Raw genomic sequence first — 21830 nt, forward strand, 5'->3', positions numbered from 1 at the left:
TCCTTTTAGATGGGGATCGAGACAACAAGGAGCTTTTGATCGGCTCAAGTACTTGCTAAGCCATGGACCTATTTTTATAGTGCCTGACTTAAGAAAACCATTTGAGGTTCACTGCGATGCTTCAGGCGATTGCATCGGAGCAGTGTTAAACAAAGAAGGCCATGCAGTGGCCTACGAAAGCAGACGGCTTAAGGATGCAGAGTTGCATGCATCAATCTACGAAAAGGAACTCACGGCTGTGATTCACGCCTTATCCAACTGGAAGCACCATCTTCTAGGAGCGGATTTTGTGATCAAGACTGATCACCAGAGTTTGCCGTATTTTCTTACGCAAAGGAAACTATCTGAGAAGCAGATGAGGTGGGCAAACTTTTTGTCTATGTTTCACTTCCAAATCCTTCACACAGCAGGGAGTAAGAATGTGGTCGTAGACGCATTGTCTAGGCGGCCAAGGGTGAATGCTATCACTTCGGTGTATCACCAAGAATTAGAAGCACTACCGGATTTGTATCCGAATGATCCAGATTTCTCCACCATTTTCGGAAAGCTACATCGTGGAGAGAATGAGTTTCCCTATTCCATTCGGGACGGTTATCTCTACCACCATCAGGCCATATGTGTGGCGGAACCATTAAGAAAGAAGATCATGGATGAAGCACACGCTTCGCCTTATGCGGGTCATCGGGGTATTCTCCCTACGACCTTAGCAATGGAAAGATATTTCTTTTGGCCTAGCCTTAAAGCAGACATTGATAAGTATGTCAGGGAATGCTTGGTTTGCCAAAAAGTGAAGTATGATCGGCATAAGACGCCTGGGTTGCTACAACCTTTGCCTGTGCCTAATGAACCTTGGGAAAGTATTGCCATGGACTTCATCATGGACCTCCCTAGAACTCAGACTGGAAATGACGCGATCTGGACCATTGTGGACAGGTTTAGCAAGCAAGCACACTTTATACCAGTCAAGAAAACGATCAAAGCAGATCATATGGCTAGGGTTTTTCTAGCACAGATCTTTAAGCATCATGGAATGCCTAAGTCTATTGTGAGCGATCGAGATCCTCGTATGACAAGAAATTTTTGGCGTGCCCGATGGATAATCTTGGTACGAAGTTGAATTTTTCATCTGCCTACCATCCTCAAACGGACGGGCAAAGTGAGATAGCCAATTCCACAGTATTGGATATGTTAAAAGCTTATGTGTCAGACCGGCAATCTGACTGGGAGAAATATTTGCCTCTTGTCGAGTATGCGTATAACAATACCATACACTCATCGACGGGGAAAGCACCTTTTGAGATTCTTTACGGTAAGCCTTTGCTTCCACCCATCCTTTTAACAAAGGATAAGATCTTTGCAGCAGATGAATTTGTCCGGGATTTGGACACCGCCTACAAGGAAGTTAGGAGAGCTATTCTATGCTCTCAGGAAAAGCATAAGAAAGCTGCAGACAAGCATAGGAGGAATCTCGACTTAACAGTTGGACAGTTAGTCTTACTCAAGTTTGAGAAGGCAAGACTTAAGAAACAAGCGTCTCATAAGGGGAAAGTGGTAAAACTTTCTACCCGTTATTATGGGCCGTTTAAGATTACTGAGCGAGTGAATGATGTCGCTTTCCGATTAGAGCTACCGCCTAATTGGAAGATCCATAATGCTTTCCATGTCAGTTTACTCCGGCCGTATGTGGGACTGCCTCCAAGCCAGCCTAGCGCTGAGGAACCTCTTGAGGTTGAGGAAACAGAAGAAATACTCCAACCGGAGCAGATAGTAAGTCATCAGGAGCGGTCTCTCAAATCCGGAAAGATAACACGGAAGTATTTGGTTAAGTTTAAGAACTATTCGAATCTAGATGCTCAGTGGATGACGCAGGAGGAATTAGCAGCTTATCCCGAGATACTGGAGGTATATGTCCAAGCACTACAGTTGAGGTCAACTATTTAGAAGCCAGAGGGATGTTGCTAATTGGACTATTTTCTTATTTTTAATGATTAATTTCTTTTTATGCAATTAGGATATTTTAATGTGTACACTAAGAACTGTTAAAAGATTGTAGCTACAGGAAATGCCATCAGGAACGGACAACTCTGATGTGTCATTTGATGGGTGACAGTAAACATCGCGAAGGAGTTTTCGTAAGTTCGGTGGAAAGAGCCGGGTTACGAGTGCCTCTGATGCGTCAATGAAGCTTTTTACGAAAAGCAGGAACAATCGCGGGAAGGCAGACGCTTTCCCGCGAGGAATCTATGTTTGCATTGCATTCGTGCATGTGGTTGCATCCAGGGACGCCTGGGAAGTGTTGTTAAATGCATTGGTTTTAACTTATAAGGTTTTATTGAGTTTTTGGGCAGGTTCAAACCAATTTTAAAATATGCCGGCCGCCCACTTAATAAGTGGGCAGCCACTTAGAAGATAAAACAACAAAACCAGCCAGCGACTTCTCTCTCCCTATTTCGGATAGAACAGCGCAAAAAAAAAAAAAAAGGACGGCCGCGATCTCTACGCGAGCAGTTATTCGTGCCGTGGCCAGGCCCCAGGGAGCTATAAAAGCACCACATGCCCTCACTCACGAGAGGTACCAACATCAGCAAGAGAAGACTCTGCCGCAAGAGATCGCGAGACTACGAAGCACGGAAGTCGCTTTTCCCGCGCAAGAACGACAGGTATCTATTGTGGATTCGCCATATGAATTGTTGTCGCGTGTTTGTGTGGTTTGTTTTGTAGGAATCTCCCGTCTTACAAGAAGGCCCTTCACGGGAAGTACGGCTTCACGCCTAAGTCCCTTACGGGAAAGTACGGCTTCGCGTCTAAGTCCCTTACGGGAAGGAACAGCCTTGTGCCCAAGCCCTTTACGAGAAAGTACGACCTTCGGGTCTAAGATTATAGAACGGAGGGGTTTCCTCGGGTTCTCGTGCTTGTATACGAATTCTCCCTGAATAAAAGAATACTCTTAACGGGGGGGGGGGGACCAGCCCATCTTCTGGTCCCCAATACTGTGTCGATCTTCTCCCTTCTCTCACATTTGCAAAGTATTTTAATTTTCAGATTTTCAAGTGCTCGTGTACGCTCCCGTTTTGTGACACCTATCCCTACAAGAAAACCTATTGGTGAGGCTAAGCAAAATGGAGGCTCAATTGTTAATGTAGCTCCCAATGTGGAAAAAGGGAAAGCCAAGCCTCCCCAGTTTGCAGTTCCTGGTAATGGTAATGCAATGAACGGTAAGAATGTGGGGTCCAGTGATTCTAGCGCTTGGGAGGTGCCTTAAAAAGACGGTGAAGATTCGCACTCCACGCTCTTCTCGTAATTGTGTTCCACTTGTCAATGCTAATAAGAATGCATTGTTCAAGCAACTTCTATGTAATGATAATCGACGTTGATTGACGCATGGGAAAGAGCGATGCATTCTTATAAAGATGTACTCATTGGTGAGGCTTCCACCTCGCATGTAAATTTTGTAGAAATTGTTTCTGCACTGAATCAACGGATCGGCTCTAGCACAGATGTGGTGGAAGAAGACGTGCACATGGGCACGTCTACCCTATTCTTTATGTTCTTTTGCCACTTTTACATATGATCTCCCATGCATAATCACATTAGATGCATCTCGTACAATGTGCGTGGGTTATGTAACCTTGATAAATGGCGGCTAACCTGGCACTACGTAAATACATGTAGAGCATATATAGTTGTTTTGCAAGAACACAACAAAGGGCCGCCTTATAGCGAGATATCTCTTTTTATCCATGGATCTTCAATGCACTTCTTTGTGGAGATTTTAACAACACTCTTGATATGCACGATAGCACCGCAGAAAATTCACACATGTTGCTTGTGGAGAGTCAAGCATGGGATCATCTTCTCGCTTCTACACAGACGCTTAATTTATGGCATTATTTGTATCACAATGTCTCGGGATTTACTTTTCATCATGTTGCTCATTACTCTTGTTGCACACGACTGGATAGATGGTATGTACTTAACTCATAGCAGTACGCTTTGTATGCGATATGAGAATGGATTACACTTTGCAGCTCTTGGATCACACCCTGTTTTATTCAATTTGTACTGTTGCCGCACTTCGTTATGGGCTGGGACCTCATTGTGGCAGCAAATTCAGCAGTTACTTGCCGACATTTCTCCTATGCCTCCTTTGTGTGGGGACTCTCGGCTGTCTGATTGGCATCTTGCCCATACTAGGTTCAATTGCATATCGGTTGGGTCAGTTTATGCTTTATTGCAGCCTGATGCATGGATTGTGTCTCATGGAAATCAACTATGGTCACTCTCCAAGTTTTAGTTGTGGTGGCAAAGAACGCTATCTTGCATTTGGAAGAATCATCTACCACTGAAGGAACGCATTTTCTTATGGCAACGCATAGTGGGTGCTTTACCGGTTGGTACTTTGTTGCATGCACCACGCATTGCCTCCTCTCGTTGTATCTGATGTCATGGGGCTGACGAGTCTGTTATGCATTTGCTTTGGGCTCCCGGATTTTCATTAGACAAATATCATCTACTCTGAGCCTTCGTTTCCCATCCGGAATCTTTCACACGCGGTTCTAGATTTTTGGAGTCCTCCAACAGGTTACAACCCTCTCGTTGTATCTGATGTCATGGGGCTGACGAGTCTGTTATGCATTTGCTTTGGGCTCCCGGATTTTCATCAGACAAATATCATCTACTCTGCGCCTTCGTTTCCAATCCGGAATCTTTCACACGCGCTTCTAGATTTTTGGAGTCCTCCAACAGGTTACAACCATAGTCTCCGTTTGAGGTCTTCTTCAGTTGGGTCAGATTTTGGGTTATGTGGACCATATGGCACCAACGTAACTCTCAAATGTTTCATGCAGTGGAAATTGACCCTTTCCCGTACTTCAAGTTTTCGCTTGGACAAGCACTACACTATGCTTATGATGTGGGAGACATCTCTCTTGAAGTCTATAGGATTTTCTTTGATTGTTTCTAGCTTTCGGAGCATCACAATGCTTTGTATTTTGTATTCCTTTACTGTAGGTTTTCCTCAATTTGAGGTTTCCCACTTGTAAATTAAATCAAGATTAAAAAAAAAAAAGTGTGCGTGCATGCGTGCACACGCATGTGTGTGTGTGTGTGTCTCCATACATACATACATATGCAGGATACACTTGGATCCAGAAAAACAAAATTTTGTTCCTTAAAGCTTAAAATCAGTGATTAAAATTCATTCCATCCTCCTATCCAGGAAGGAACGATTATACTCTTGTAAGGGACTTGACGAGCATTGGCAAATGAGCTGAATGCTAGGTTTGGGGTCACTAAAGAGCCACATTGTGAAGTAAGTGGACTGCATGGATTCTGGCAGGCAACATTGTTACAAGCTTGTTTACAGACAAAGTGCATGCACTAACCCGGGAGACCCGAAACAGAGACTTCCACCTCGCCACGGCCTCCAGGTCCATGCATCATAAGTCGCTCTGACCGAGCTGAAGACGACCCCATCAACAGCAATCCACCAATTCTTGATCGCCCCCCTGCATATCATATTTCCCAACTGCAATGTTGCTAATGGAATCACTCAAGTTTAAATGTAGGAGTCCATATGACTGCCCTACCAATGAACTTATCAATATGAAGATGTAAGAAAATTATGATGGCACTTCATTTTACCATCAAAGGCTGACCGCACCATGTCATAACCAACAAATCCAGAGAACAATGTCAACTACAAGTAAAAAGAACAAACAATCAGAACAGGACAAAACTTGCGACACAAACTATGAGTACCTTGCGCAAGTGAAAAATTTCCAAACTTCTTTTCAACTCTTAATACCATCTTGTGGCCCAGTTCTAAAGATGCCATTAACTCATGTTTTCATCATGGGCCTTTATCGAGATGAGTCCAAGTATTCAAATTTGATATATGTATGGTTGCCCTAATATGAATACTATCAGATTTACTGAGCCCACCTTAAAATCTCTAGCCAGCAAACTTGATGCCTGTTTCAGAGGACTCCTTATGGTGCGGAAAAACAATTTCTGAAAGCCCGTATATTACCAGAGTGCAAATTTACAATTGCTTGCCATTCCATGCTAGAAACAAAGAAAGAATTGTGCAGAGTTTCATATGACACCAAAAAAAATCAGCTATTCATGTGGTAACATTGGATTTGTCAACACAAAACCTTGGTGTAGACAAAATACTACCTTTGGAGTTGTAAAGGTATGAGGGTCTCCAAGCAAATAACTCTCTGGGCTTATGCGTCTTGAAGCTTTTGCTTCAAGATCCTCTGCCGAAAATGCAGCCCCACCGTCCGCATTCAGAAAGACACAGTAGCAATGATCTGGTTCGACTAAAATCTGTCAAGAACAAGGTAAACAACCATTAGCAAAGGAAATCTACAAATTCAAAGCTGGAAGCTTTTAACAAAAAGGAAGTCCACAAATTCAAAGCTAGTAAAAAATTTATCCAAAACCCAAAAGATGAGCCTTCTTCTAGATTAATACTGCTTAAAAATTTCTCGTCCCTTGACATTTGGCTGTACTGTGCTGCTGCAGACACTCTAATGACCCCTCCTGTGTGCGTCTTGAACACCATGCAAGTTTCCGAGCCCTCAATTTCAAACAGTTACTCTTCTGCTGCAGTCACCACCGACAGTTCACTTCATTTGCAACTCCTTCCCTCTACTTTTTCCATCACAGCTTTTGGTGACATTGCCTTTTCAAAACATAACTCTCTCCCATGTTCCCTTAAAGAGACAGTACCTCAATAGTCCCACTCCCCTCAATGTCTTTCAATAGTGACCTATTTCTTTGCCACAATGCTCCTGTATGTAGTAGTCTCCTGTCTGAAAAAACACACACACACACACACACAGTGCACACACACACACACATTCTTTGTACAAAATGCACCACCTAATACAACTGGCTAATGTATTTAAAATCCTGCATCAATCTGAGTTCTAGGCTCCATCCAAAAGCAACAAGTGCTGTGCTATAAACGTCCTCTGGAGCGCCTGTATTTAAAATGCAATGTCTGCAGCGATGGTTTCACACCATTCATAATTATTATTTGTCATAAATGTCGTCATCCCTTTCTCTCCTCCCTTTTCTCCCAGCCACCTTAGCTTTCCATACACACTCTATCAATAATACAGGGGAGTCGTATTTATACCACTTCTTCAAAAGTATCATCATAATCATCAACCATGAAATAAATGTCTGGATATGCTGGAACCGTCTCAAAACCCTGTTAGATACAACAAAGAACAAAACAAATAAAACTTTTGTGGGTTGTCAAATTGATATGCAGAGACACTACTCCAACAATAAATCATTGTGTATTTGAGTCAAGTTTGTAGCAAAGATCATGGCATTGTGGTGGCATTAGTCATATCTACATGTTTCACAGAAAGATCTCAAATTAGAAACATACCTTTGACATGTCTGTCTGAAAGTTAACACGGCTAGGGGAGGCGTACACAGTCTTTGAGACCTGAACAAAACAGAGAAACTAGTTCAGTAAGACAGCCAGAATACGCATAAACTTTCCCAAATAGTCTAGATACTGCACGCTAATTTGCCAAAGCAAAGTACGATGAGAAACGAAAGAGAAATTGTACTACTGAAAACTATCACAGTACCTACAAGACAGACAGCATAGTCTAGATACTGCACGCTAATTTGCCAAAGCAAAGTACGATGAGAAACGAAAGAGAAATTGTACTACTGAAAACTATCACAGTACCTACAAGACAGACAGCATAGATTGTTGTACGTGTCTCATCACAGAGTGCAAGCAAACTAAAATTCAAGGATAGCCTACAGAAGAATGAAAACAAGAAGTGGTATAATATCTGCACAGTGGGCATTACTCTTCACCCACTCTCTCTTTCACAAGAAATAAGTGTCTCATTAAAGAATGAAGCCAACTAGCTTACTAAGTTTAAGAGAGAACATCAAGTGGTGAAGGCAGCTCTCTATAAAAGGTTCTATGAGTGGAGAATGCTCACTGCTGCTGCTGAGAAACGCCATCGCCTTCCCCCTCCTACCTAACGCTGTCACCACCCACTCCTCCCTCCTTTGCTTGCTTGTCCGCTACCCCCCAAACCCAGCGCTCCCTCCTCCCGCCCGCCTTACCTGCAGCCTTTGCCCTCACTCAACCCTGCCACTTGCTCACCCACGCCCCCCCCCCCCCCCCCCCCCCCCCCCCCCCCCGGCCCGTTTCGATTGCTCCTCCATGACTCTTCCCGCTATGTGCAATGAGGGTGGGCAAGCACTCAAGTTTGATATGTTTTCAGGTTACAAGGACACCCACCGAGCCCTTGCATTCATATAGCAGTTCGACAACATCTTTTCGGGAGGCAGTTTTTTAGAACACTTTGAAGTGCAAAGAGCATCGTCTTATCTGAAAGGGAATGCCTAGACATGGTGGTCTACCCTATTGTTGCGCACATAAGCACCTACAAAGTGGTTGAATTCAAACGCGCCTTCGCTTCTGCATGGCTTACAAAAGAATACAAAGAGGATCACCAAAGAAGACACTTGGACACGGATTGCCAGAGTTTTTGGCATACTTTTCTACTAATCTTTTCTTTTAAGAAAATCACCTTCAAGCAACGAGTTGAGCGGTCTTGTTGTAGTTTATCCCAAAGAGATACGACGATTTTGCTTGCAAAATAAGTCTGACTCCATTCAGAGACTTATAGGTCATGCCAAAGAGGGTTTTGATATGCATGCCAGCACACTAACGCACCCTTCAGGCAAGCCAGTGTCCAATAAACCAAGGCAAGATTCGTTCAACAAAATAAGAAGGGTAGGCAGCAAAAGAAGAAATTTACCGGCCCGAAACTGTTAGTAGAGCAGCGTGCCAAGTACATCACGCATGAAGAAATGGGACCATCGATGGAGGCAATTTTGGCGGTACCAGGGCGAGATGTTGCCATTACGCCTGTCATATGCAAACTTCTGTTGCATTGCCAAGGGTATCTAAGGCACGAGAACTTTATAATCATGCCTCTCAAGGGGTGTGATGTCCTTCTGGGGATCCCTTGGTATTACAAGAACAGCATCATGGTCGATTATCGAGCAAGGAAAGGCTACTTTGAAGAATGAGAAGGGCAAAGAAAACACTCTTGATGTAAAATTAAAGAGCGAGTTTGTTCCACTTGTATCGACTTCGGCTGTTTAAATTAATGAAATCCAGTCTCTTTGTTCAATCCATGTATTTGAATGAAATTAATGAAAATAAGAACTTGAATGTTTTCGATTTGAAAAAAGAATGACAAGAATTTTTGCAAGCTCAAGCTGACTATTGCTTCGAAGGTTTGCCTGGAGAGCTACCTCTTGAGAGACCTGAAGATCACACGATTGATCTGATACCTGGCAATTCACCACTGAATCGGCCACCTTGCAGAGTAAGTAGAGCCCAAAATGAAGAAATCATGAACCAAGTGAAAGAACTTCTAAAAAAGCATCTAATCCGACTGAGTACATCACCTTATAGTTCACCAGTGCTTCTAGTGTTAAAGAAAGATGGACCATGGAGAATGTGCACTGACTATAGAGCTCTCAATAAAATCACCATCAAGAACAGGTTTCCAATACCCAGGATCGATGATATACTCAACACGCTACAGGGTTCTACTTGTTTCAGCAGAATTGACCTGAAAAGTGGTTTATCATCAAATCGGAATCACTCTTAAAGATGTATACAAGACCGCGTTTAGGACATCCTTTGGATTGTACGAGTATTTGGTGATTCCTTTTGGTGTCACAAATGCTCCTGCAACATTCAATAGGATGGTGGACAGGATTTTTAGAGAGTACAAGTCATTTGTTGGCAACTTTTTTGACAACATCATCCTGTTCACCAAGAGTGAAGCAAATAACTGCCACGTCAACAGTCAACGCAAAACGCGGAAATCCGTACAACCTGCCACATCAACACTGTTAGCGTAATTTTCAAAAATCTGCCACGTCATCAGTTCCACGTTGTGTGTGTGTGCGAGGGTCCAGCTTTATTCTAATCCTTTATGTCACTTGGGGCCCCATCCGACGGGGTCCCCATAAGTTGGTAGGACTTCTTCTTCTATTACTTGTTCCTCTTAGGGTTTAGGCCCCTCGGCCGGCATCTGCAAGTCGGCTCCATTCTTCAGGGCTTTGACACGTCAGCAGTTTGTGACAAGCTAGAATTAAAGAATGTTCACAAAGTTTGCATCTTTTTGGGTCTATGCTCTTACTTCAGGCGGTTCATTAGGAAATTTGCGGAGATTGCTTCTACATTACATCTCCTAACTCAAAAAGGGGTTCCATTTGCTTGGGGACCTTCGGAAATTACATCGTTTAACACCCTCCAGGACAAATTGACAGCTGGTCCTCTTTTGGTTTTGCCAAATTTGCGAAACAATTTGAAGTTTACTGTGATTCCTGTGGTAGCAATCTGGGAGCGGTCTTAATGCAAGAGAGCAGCGATACATGCTTTGACTCAGCGGAGACGCAACTTGCTAGGAGCATACTTTACAGTGTTTGCAGATCAGTAGAGAGCATGGAATCTCCTCTTTGGTGCCTACACCTCTGTTGTGGTGCTCTGCATCCTGATGATCACAAATTGCATCATTCAACACTCTCAAGGAAAAATTGACAGCTGGTCATGTCTTGGTTTTGCCAAATTTGTGAAAAAAATTTGAAGTTTACTGTGATTCTTGTGGTAGCAATCTGGGAGCGGTCTTAATGCAAGAGAGCAGTGATACACGCTCTGACTCAACGGAGCACAACTTGTTGGGAGCATACTTTACAGTGTTTGTAGATCAGTAGACAGCATGGAATCTCCTCTCCGATGCCTGCACCTCTGCTGTGGTGCTCTACATCCTAGTGATCACATCGTCTCCATGTAGACGCTCTGAGAAGAAAAACGCAAGGGGTATCACCCTGTTGTGCATCATCTACCTAGCGGTGCCGCTCTGCTCATAGTGAAGAAAAATGCTAGGGGTGGGAACAACCAGCAAAAGTGCTAGGGATGTTGCCCCCCTTGCCCTCTATACACCTCCTAGGGTCGGCCAGCTGTCCACCAGCAACGACTTGAGAAAAATAGGGGATAGGCAGAAGAAAATGCACCAGTGTCCCTCGGAAAAACTGGGACCAACTGGATGAATCCAAAGAGATGCCTGAACTCTAACAGACTCTCTCTCTCTCTCTCTCTCTCTCTCTCTCTCTAATCAAGTCTAGTGATTTTGTAGTTTCTGTTCGTGTTGCTATTGATTTCTCGCTTGGAGTGTCCAAGCATGTAACATTAAAAGCCTACTATCTACATCTATATTGTTTCTTCGTTGTGTCTGCTCCTCTCGCACCTCTCACAGCCAGAGGTGAGGCGCCAAGAGGTGAACATCGCACTCTAACAACGCATTACTCTATTTTCAACGCACAAAACTTTATGAAACTCAAGGGGATGATGCTACAAGAAATTCCGCATGTCCACATATGATTTCCTCCATGATTCTATAAAAAAGTAGTCGTCCACTTTTGACTTTCCCCAATGATGGAAAAAAAAACCCTCACTTAATTGACTTTTTTTCTTTTCAACTCAAAAAATACTATTCTTACAAAAATATCCCCATTATGATACTTTCTTAAAAAAGTATCCCCATTATGATACTTTTCTTACAAAAGTATCCCCATTATGTTACTTCTTGCAAAAAGTAAACCCATTATGATACTTGTCGTATAGTAAGGATCTCTAAGGAACTGTAAGGAGAAGCATGTGGAGCGTAAGGAGATGTAAGAAAAAGCATGTGAAGTCTAAGGAGATGTAAGAAGAAAGCGTGTGAATTGTAAGGATGTGTAAGAACAAGCATGAATTGAGTAGATTTGTTAGCTCAAGTAGTAAATTAAAATTTATAAGATCTTTGGAGTCCGTTGCTATATAAGAAGCCTCTTTTGAAAAAATTCACACATAAGCTACCCTTCACCGTAAATTTCCCCCATCCCCATAGCCTTCCAAGAACAATCACTCTTCTTCTCTAACAAATTCCTAATTCTCTCCTCCCTTGCATAAATACATAATCTTAGCTATGGAGTCTTGAACTTCATCTCCCCTTTATCCTTGTCGCCTACTTCACTTAAAATTGATAAGGCTTTTGCCTTATCTTGGGGAACAATCTTGCCCTTGTCTTTGAATGTATATCTCTCTAGTTATGCTCATCTATCTTTCCTTCCCCTTCCTTAAGTTCTTTTGGTTTTTACTCAACCATTCCACCTCTTGCTCAACTGCTTCAACCCAGTCCCCTGAGGGTCACTCCAATTTGAAGATGAAGAGGTGAAGACAAAGAAAGAAGGAGGCCATCCACTTTATAAACACCTCTCTCTTGCCCTACAATCACATTTATCAAGGAATCGCAAGAAGATAAGTGCCTAAACTAAGCTAGTCAAGACAACTCTAAATTTGCTATGTCATAAGCATCATAAAGCTTGAGGTTTAACCCATTCACGAAGAAGCACGCATCCCTCTTTTTCCCAAAGGATTAAATTAGGCTATAAACAACCTAAGCATTTACACATTTGTATGAGACTTATCATTCATTCCTAGAGAGGTAGCTTCTCACCGAATGATAGATAGGTTAAAAGCATTATAGCACTCACATACAATTAACGAAACATAGGCTTACAAGTTAATGACACTCTAAAGTTTTGCATTCATAACTCGTGATTGCACGGGAACAAAGATCATCGTCGAGAGCATATGCACTGTTCATTTCAAATTTGTCTATTTTCAAGCTTGTTTTACAACTACCTGGGGGAGGGAGTAAGGGGATAGCTTCGTGGAAGTGATGACCGTGTTGCTTGAACATAAAACTCCCATCGCTTCCATGGAGATGCCCCATGGATGGCAAATGATGCAAGAGAAACGAATGGGATTCGCTCAAGACGAAGTTAACTTGAAACTTACATCGAGACAATTCCTTAAACTCCCAAGAGACTCATTGTATGTCTTAAGGTCTTGTTTGAGTAAACATTAAAAGGAAATAGGAACTAAGGGATTATAACTTAAGGAACTTACTCTAAATTTGAACTAGGATTAAAACTTTACAGAGAAGATTTGACGTGGATAGCCCTAGCATAATATAGAAGTTTTAAGTGTAAAACTTGTCTTACATGTTTAGAAAATGTCACATGACACATCCCAACCCTATGTGTCCGTGGACAAGCTACACCACAGCAGGGTTCAGTCAGTCCGATCAAGTCTAGCTGTGATCTGACACTTTTGTGAGTCTATTCGTAGACCGTGCATGCCCAGTCACTTAGCATAGATGCATATCCTCCAGTTGCGCACAACATGATCATCAGTATTCCCTTCAGGATCCATCACATTCAGTTAAGGGAATTTTCCAGTGCATTTAGCCTATTTTCCTATTTATTGGGATTTTCACTTATTATTTTTAAGTGACTTTCCAACAAAAGTAGGTAGGGCAATTTTGCTAAGTTAATATATAAGCAAACCCAAGTTAGAACTTTCTGGCAGAAGAGGCAGCAGAGCTTCCCGCTCAACAGGCAACTTCTCAGCAGTACCCCCCCTCAGCAGTAGACCCTCGCCATCCACTCCTTCCCTTTGACGTTTCCTCCCAGCAAGTTGCCTGACGTTCCAACCTCAGCAGATACATCCCAGCCAGCGTTTTTCAGCCCTTGACAAAAACGCCAGCATCATTGCAGATTCAGCGTTTTTTCAGCCCTATCAAAAACGCCAGCTCAGCAGTAGCAAAAACGCAGAATTCAGCAGTTGGATTCTCGCAGTTTTCAGCCTACGACGCAGTAGCAAATCAGCCCCTAGACGGTTGTAGATGTTCCCCCCATTTTCAGCCAAGAAAACTCATCCAAAACAGTCATTTTCAGCCACTGAAACAGTCCCCGAATTCAGCGATTAGAAGATCCCAGATTTCAGCCATCAAGTCGTCGTCGTCACCACCGTCGTCGTCATCGGCATAGTCCCATTGCATCAGTCCATTGCATTCGCATTGTACACTTTTGTGCAATCAAAGTAGACCACTCTCGCCGACGAGAGTGGGGCCTTCGGAGGAGGGTTTTACAACCTCTCGGGTGTCGTATCTCTTCTCTCTCCTTCTCTCATTCTCATTCACTTGCACGCACAATATCCACTCACTTGTTCGTGATCATAGCACTCTCCATAAGACGGAAAACTCTCTCTTTCCCTAAAGAACTAAAAGGAACCTTGAGCAATAAGGATCACTAATCTTGAGAAAATACAACATTCATTCCGCTGTACCTAACAGAAAAAGGCCGGTGCAAGTGTTTACCTAGTGGATGCTACGGGGGATGGTCCTTTCTGGCTAGAACTGATAACCGTTGGTCTATATTTAGAGCTCAAGTTCATTCAAGGCCCTCGTATTGGGGTTGGATGGGAATGTGTCCCGGCCGGGTGGTGAGACCTGCGGAAGCGTCTAGAAATCAACATAGTCCGGGTAGGCCTGATGCCGACAGGAAAAGGACAAAGGGATTCCAAGAAGGGATCGGATAAGGGAGGAAGATGTGATTTAATTAAGCAATTCTTCTAATTGCTTGGTAAAAATGGACCTTGGAAAGGCTAGGAACCTAAATGGGCTATCCCACAATTGTCCTCATCGGCCGGACCTTTGCTTTGCTTCTCGGAATAATTATTTAAAAGGATTTTAGGTAGATTAATTAGCGGAGAAGTCAAGATACTTGAATCTTGGGATGAGGATAGGGATATGCTTGGAGAAGTATATGTGATTGCTTGAAAGATAACTAGATAACTTTAATAATACTAAAGGAAAAAGGAAGTAAAATATTCTAAACAAGAAAAAAGGTGGAAACAACCTGATAAATACACTCTTGCAAGGGTATGCACTAGTTTGCATGCTGCTTTCAAATGCTTGAAATGTATTTTTGGTTTGACATGATTGGAATATTGTTTTCTAGTATCATAGTACTACTTTGAAAATGTGCATTTACCAAACATTTAGGTGGGAGGGTGAATTTCGGAGGGTTAATTGTTGGCCGGAAAGTTAAACCCAATTTAATTTTGTCTATTGAATTAAGTCAAGAACGGGGAAAAGAGATTCCGATCTACGGAGTGGAGATCAAACTTGAGAACGAGGGACTCGTGTAGTTAGTAAATACACTCATCTTAGGGGGACGCATTGATGGCTGCGAGAAAAAAACGTCAATGACCTTGAACCAAGGGTGAATTAGAGAACTCTCACCAATTGACCCGGGCAGGTAGAGTTCAAATTTAGTCTGATGGTTTCGTTTAAAAAGTTTTGAATCAATAAGGAAAGATAATTCGAGGTTAAGGATTCCATTTGAGAAAAAGTAAAGAGCACGAGGAGTCGTGACTTGGTGTCGGTCTCAAGCGGGAGGGATGTCATAAATCATGGTGTATCCATTTGGAGATGGTACAATCGACAATCCTTGGCATGGCCCTCACACGTCTCTTCTCTCTCTCTCTCTCTCTCTCTCTCTCTCTCTCTCTCTCTACCACTCACAGCACTTCCGCTCACAGTTTTCCACTCTTTTCTTTTTCGTGAAATAGATCCTTCTTTTAGTTAATGAAAACTGCCCATAGGGCTACAACCACCTTTGCAAGAGAGGGCTAAAACAAACATGATGGGGAGACTCTCCCAATGAAAAACATGAAACCGGCCCGTTCAATCCAAAAAGGGCGGTAGACTTTACTTTAAACCTTGATTTAGCTTTCACCCATTTAATTTGTCGTCCACTTTACCTGTACTTTCAAGACACAACAAAGGGGAGAGGGATACAGGCTGCTAGATTGCACCTGTATGAGTAGACCGACACCAGATTGGCCCCTAACTTAGGCGCCCCTTTCGGTATTTCTTTATTGTTCAAAAGAGGGAATGAACGTTGTGGATCCCTACAAGCTGCCCCGCACACTTTTGGCTGAATTTCAACTGTTCCGGCCCGATTTCGGCAGCGTAACTGTACTAGGACCCTTCACAGTCAGTATTCCCACGCATTGACTGACTTTCCTGACGCATACGGGCACTTTGCAAAACCTGGCGAGAATCTGCAGCATGCTGAATTCTCTGTTTTCAGCCCCGAAAATGCGCTAGATCACCTGTACAGCGGTCCCCTCGCGTCCCCGAACCTCTTGGGGGTATTAGGGTCCATTTAGGGGCAAAACCCTAAACCTGCAAAAATACACAGCAGGCTGTAATTCACTGTTTCGGGCTCCGTTTCGCGTGCCGGTCGCATCCGTAGCAAGTCCTCGAGCTCCCGCATCTGTAGGGCTACTTGCCCTTTGAATCAGACGAGATTTCAAGCGTGAAACCTCTCCGAATCACCTGTACTTGCGGGGGATTAGCCGCTAGCTAATCCAGTACCTGTGCAAGAGGCTCTTGCCTCGGCAATCGCGCATGAACCCACACAACTGTACATTGGTCAAATGAAGAGCCCACTAGTGGGGCATAACATACTGCCAAAGGGGAGAGAGAGGGCAGTGCGTAGCGTGCAGGGCATCACTCCTGGCACCGCACTGTGCATAAGAGGGAAAGCATGCACTCCATAGCTCTTAACCTGTGACAAAATCTGAAAATGAGGCTCTCTCTCCTTCAAATTCAGCGCCACTTCTTGTTGCAGGAGGAAAGTGCACCAGAAGGTGCCACTTGGCACATTTATAAGCATTTTCCCGTTTCGGGGTTGCCGCCTCAAAATCTCCCAACCGGTCCCCCAATTGACTTCACGGCAGAGTAAGAAAATGTTCCCCTTGTCATTCCGGAGGTAATGACGCAAACACATTTTCAGGTCCCAAAATAGCAGCTCCCTAAATTTTAGGAGATGCTGCCATTGTATCTTTCTAGGTCATCTGACCCTCTTTGTACACTGTGGTCACATCCAGAACTGAAATGTAGCCTCTGTAGCAAAGGATTCGCTTTGGCTAGTCAATGACCCCACTTAGCTAACCCTAGTCCTTGTCCAACCTTAGTGCTCTCTTGCCCTCATGCCTGGACTCCCTCTGGACAGTTCCACACTAGCTATGCAATGCAAGGCAGTTAGATTTCCCGAGGGGTGTTTCCAAAAAGTGAAAGTAAATAGATAATAAGAAAGAAATCAACAAAAAGGATAGATAGTAGTCACACGCTGGTGACAAACAGCATATATACAATGAGGCTAAATCAAGAGATGGGAGGAGGGAAGAGCCACATAGGTGGACGGTAGTGCCATCTGAGCACACCCTGGACAATGGTGTAGAAAGGCCGAGGGCGCCAGAGTTGAAGGAAAGCCTCGCGGCGCTCCCGCATGCGGTCGGAGCTGCCCTGTAGTCCCTCAAGCTGTCCTCTGAGAGTATGGATCAGCTCTAGCCAAAAGTCACGAACAGTCTCTGCTGGTGGCACCGGGCGAGCCTCAAAGATGCGGAAACAGCGGGCCCACCAGATGAACCAAAGTGTCAGGCCACTGATGAGCTCCCAACACTCCTCTCTCTCACTGCACCACTCCTGTGGAGTAAGCTCTGTAGCAAGCTGGAGTGTAGGTCGCCCCCCCTGTATCACTATCATCCTGCTGGTTGTTCAAACTGAAGTGCCGGGCCGGTGAGAGTGGACCAAGCCACTGCCCCCCAAGTGTACTGTCGAGCTGTGGAGAGAGTAGGCATTAGCCGAAGAACTCGTAGCCACACCTGCTGGGCCGAGGGACAATCCCAAAGACAGTGACGCTGACTCTCCACCAAATGGTCACAGGCTGCACATGCGGCCGAGAGACCACTATGCACTAGCCAGCTCCCTACTGCTGTAGCTGTGTGTACGACCAGCTACTAAAACAAGGTGACGCGCCTCGACTGTCTGGAGTCCTACAGCCTCTCCCAAAAGGCTGCTAAGAACTCGACTGTGAGACCCTCCTGCCAATGACGTGCTGTAGCGGGGCGGTCCTCTCTCTGTGCTGCAAGTATATGACGTCCAAGCCGAACAGTGTACTAAAAGAAAGGGACTCCTGGGTAGTCTGCACAAGAGAAGGGGTCCCTCCATAGCCACTCACCAGGGTCCCACTGTACTCGTGCCAGTGGACAACACTCCCAAGCCCATAGCCTCCAGTGTCTAGTCTCAAGAGCTGCTGGGTCAGGGTCTATGACACAAGTTCTCCCACAAATGCCCACTACTCGGATCCTTTGGAAACAGCACTCTGCTACCTGCGGGGCCTCTACTGCAACTCGTTGTAGTCATCCCCCACCCTGAAGCTCGAAGAACAGGGCTGGGACAGTCTCTGAGCAGGCCCTGACTGAGATGAGAACCTCCAGTCGTGTGAAGGCTCGCATCCACCGGGGTGCTACTCGCTCGAGAGGCGTGAGCCACTCAGCTGGAACTGACTCTGAGATGTCCTGACACATGCTCTGCACCCCTCTCGTGCCCTGTAGTAGCTGGAAACCCTGCACCTCCTCTGACAAACCTGTGAACTCTAGCCAGTCACCTAGAGAGCGCGCTGGATCTGCTGCCATGGGACCCCAGGAAACATGAGGCCGACTACCAACCAAGTGGCCTCTCTGAGTGCTAACCATGGGGTTCTAGACGAGGGGCTGCCGTAGGCGCTCCTCCGTGGACGTCGGCTGTCTCTGCTCCAGGCCACGCCGTAAGAGCTGCCAAGATCGAAGCAAACTCATAGCGAAGCAGTCCTCCAGTCTCCTGCTCAAACCAACTCTGCGCATCTCTGTAAAGATCCATCTAGTCGAAGGTTGCCAAGGGCCTCCTAACTGAGGCACCCTGGCACGAAGCCTCTGCAGCAAGAACTCCTTCTAGGGCTCCTCACCTAGAAGAATTCCTCTGACTATGAGCTTCCCAAGAAGTGCTCTGCTCTGCTATGCTCGATCAATGATCCCAAGCTCTCCCTGAGAACAAGGAAGCGTGATGACTTGCCAAGCCACCTTGGCTCGGGCTATCTGAGTGTCACGTCCTGACCAAAGGAAGTTCCTGATCAGCCTCTCTACCTGGCTGATACAAGAACTCGAGAAGATCCAGCAGGAAGTGATGTACCACATAGTCGCCAACAAGACCTGGTTGGCAACTACTACTCTGCCGGCCAAAGAAAGTCGTGCTGAGCTCCAATGTAACAACTTTCTCCTGATAGACAGGAGAAGGGGAGCAATCTGCTGCTCGGGAGACAAGTCCAAACCAACCTGACAACCCAAGTACTGAACTGCAGTCCCTGGGGGAATCCACCTGAAACCCTCTCCTGGCATCCAATCTGGCATAGGAGCACTACCAACCGAGAAAGCCACTGTCTTTCTCCAGTTGATCAGTGCGCCCGATGCACAACAAAAGGTCTCCAAAGCCTGCTCACATCTGTGAAGATTGGCCTCCTGGCCGTCTAAGTACAAGGCTGAGTCATCAACAAACTCAGCGTCCAGTAGCTCATCTCCCCGAATAGGGAGTGCTAAGCCTCGTAGACCAACCTGCTATGACACCAAAAATCTGCTCATCGCCTCCGCATAGAACAGAAAGAGAAAGGGGGCAAGAGGACAGCCCTGCCTGACCGAGCGTGTAAGCGTGAAGCGACCACCTCTACCTCCTGCCAAAAGCACCAGACTTTGAGCCTGTCTGTACAAGGTTGACACCCCTCTGATCCAAGCATCTGAGAAGCCCATCCTGCGTAGAGTGCCCTCTAGAAAGTCCCAGTCAACTCTGTCGTATGCCTTCTCAAAATCAAGAAGAAGAATCACGAGGTCCTCACCACGGAGCCGTGCCAGGGCAGAAGCCTCCCAGAAAGTAAAGATGTTGTCAAGGATACTGCGTTCCTTGACAAAACCTGTCTGAGTCCCATGTATAAGGCTCTCCAAAAGTGGTTGAATCCTCAAAACGCAGAGCCTTGGCAAGAATTTTGTAGGCTGAGTTGAGGATGGTGATGGGGCGCCACTGTCGAATCTCATCCAAGGAGCCGCCCTCCTTGGGAATGAGGTAGATCAGGCCCTCACTCATGTTGTCAGGCATCACTCCTGTGTGCAAAATGTAATGAAAAGCACTACAAAGATTTGGGCCAAGCAGGTCCCAATACTCCAAGAAAAAGCTGGGAGTCAACCCATCCTCACCTGGACAGCTCCCACGGGGGAGGGCCCTAAGAGCCGTGTGCAACTCCTCAAGCTGAAGTGGCATCTCTAACCTCTGACGCATCTCCTCAATCACAAGACATGGCATCTGTGCCCAAACCTGCTCCCTGCATGCATCCTGCCGCTCTGACTGGGGCTCAGCAGACAGTAACTCACGGTAGAAGTCAGTAGCAACTGCACGCATATCCTCGGGCTCCCAAGCAACTGACCCATCGGGCCTCCTCAACTGACTGACCTTGGCATGCGAGTGCCGAGGTCCCACTGTCTCAAAAAAAACACCGGTCGCTCTGTCACCCACCTGAGTCCACTGAGATGCCTGTCGATGAAAAGCAAACTCATGACACCTCTCCTCTGTGCTAGCAAGCTCCTGTCGAGCTTGCTGTAACTGCTCCTCCAACCATGGACTGTCTCGATGCTGCTCCTGCATCCTCTGTAGTGAAGGAATGCCCCATCTGAGATGCTGCTCCGCCTCTCGCTGCAGCCCGGCGAGCCAGAGACTCCTGAAGAAAAAATGGCTAATCTGAGCTAAGCCTGAGGCCACTCTGTCTGCAAGAGAATCTTGTCTGTCCATGCCCTCTGTCCGGAGAGCCTCTACCCTCTCTCTGAGTGCTGAGTCCAACAAGACCCTCTCTGGGATGCGGAGCATCGTGCTCCCACTCCTCTGCCTGTCTGCCACTGTGAGGATCACTGGTGCATGGTCTGAGAAGGAGGTCCCTGCCAAGATGCCCACTGATCCTCCCAAGTCACTAAAGTGGTCACTAGTGTAGAAGCGATCTATCCGCGATAGATTCACTCCTCCCACTCTGCGGTCCGATCTAGAGAAGGCAAGACTATCTGGGGGCCTCACGAAACCAGAGTGCTGCCATGTATCCGAGACCCTCAAAGTCATACACAACCTCTCCCAAGCTACCAACTCGACTCCATGCAAAGTAGCATGGCTGCCACCAATCTTGTCAGAAGGGTCCTCCAACATGTTGAAGTCCCCTCCTATGCACCAATGATCTGCCTGCGGCAAAGACTCAACAATCTGTGACCAAAACTCTGCACGAGCACTTGCCACATTGGGCGCATAGATGTTCAGGAAACCCACAAGGCCACCTTGAACCTGCATAGTAATCCACTGAGCCTTGCCTGGCACAATAATCCCTCTGCCCACAATGGCCTGCTGCAATGAGTCCGCAATAGTCATACATACCCCACCCTGGATGCCTCCAAGTCCCAAAGCAGCTGACCAAAAGGTATCATATCATCCACGCAAAATCTGACCACATCGCTGAATGCGGCTCTCACACAGATGATGCTCCGGAAGCATAAGGAGATCAATCTCTCCTCCCACAAGGCAACACTGAAGCTCTTGACGCATTCGGCCCCGCTGACGCTGAAACTGGGGCCCACCTAGTCCCTGCACGTTCCATGAGACGATCCTCATGGGGAGCGAGAGAGAACAGATGCTGCCGCAGCAGCTAGACGGGCTATCTTCGAGGCTGGCTTGGATGGGGAGTAATCCACATCCGAGCGTCCTCTAGATAGGCGTGACTGCAGTGAGTACCAAGCCCAAGCCCAAGTAGAGCGAGCCATGCGTAAAGCAACCTCCTCTGTCCAGGAGTCCTCATGAATGTATACATAGCATGGCAAACACTGCGTATCAACAAAGAAGTACACCACAATGTGCCTACATCCTGCTGAGTCTGGGGGTGTCACCACAAACTTGGCCAATGGCCACAAAGTCTGCAACATGTCTATAACTCCAAGTTCTCCCATGTGGTGAGAGAAC

General features: G+C 45.7%; 1 protein-coding gene across 6 annotated transcripts in view; it reads right to left on the reverse strand.

Moving 5' to 3' along the window:
* Positions 1 to 21830, reverse strand: part of CW7 — a 96020-nt gene that overhangs the window by 6566 nt on the left and 67624 nt on the right. For all 6 annotated transcript variants that reach the window (XM_086501270.1, XM_086501274.1, XM_086501271.1 and 3 more), the window contains 5 exons: positions 7412 to 7471; positions 7151 to 7225; positions 6181 to 6333; positions 5644 to 5698; positions 5385 to 5507 (listed from right to left, as the gene is read on the reverse strand). In XM_086501270.1, the coding sequence (XP_086357396.1) occupies positions 5385 to 5507; positions 5644 to 5698; positions 6181 to 6333; positions 7151 to 7225; positions 7412 to 7471 (466 nt within the window). The remainder of the gene's footprint in view (positions 1 to 5384; positions 5508 to 5643; positions 5699 to 6180; positions 6334 to 7150; positions 7226 to 7411; positions 7472 to 21830) is intronic.

The sequence above is a fragment of the Adiantum capillus-veneris genome, chromosome 26 (assembly GCF_014529385.1).
Source record: "Adiantum capillus-veneris isolate H3 chromosome 26, ASM1452938v2, whole genome shotgun sequence".
NCBI lineage: Eukaryota > Viridiplantae > Streptophyta > Polypodiopsida > Polypodiales > Pteridaceae > Adiantum > Adiantum capillus-veneris.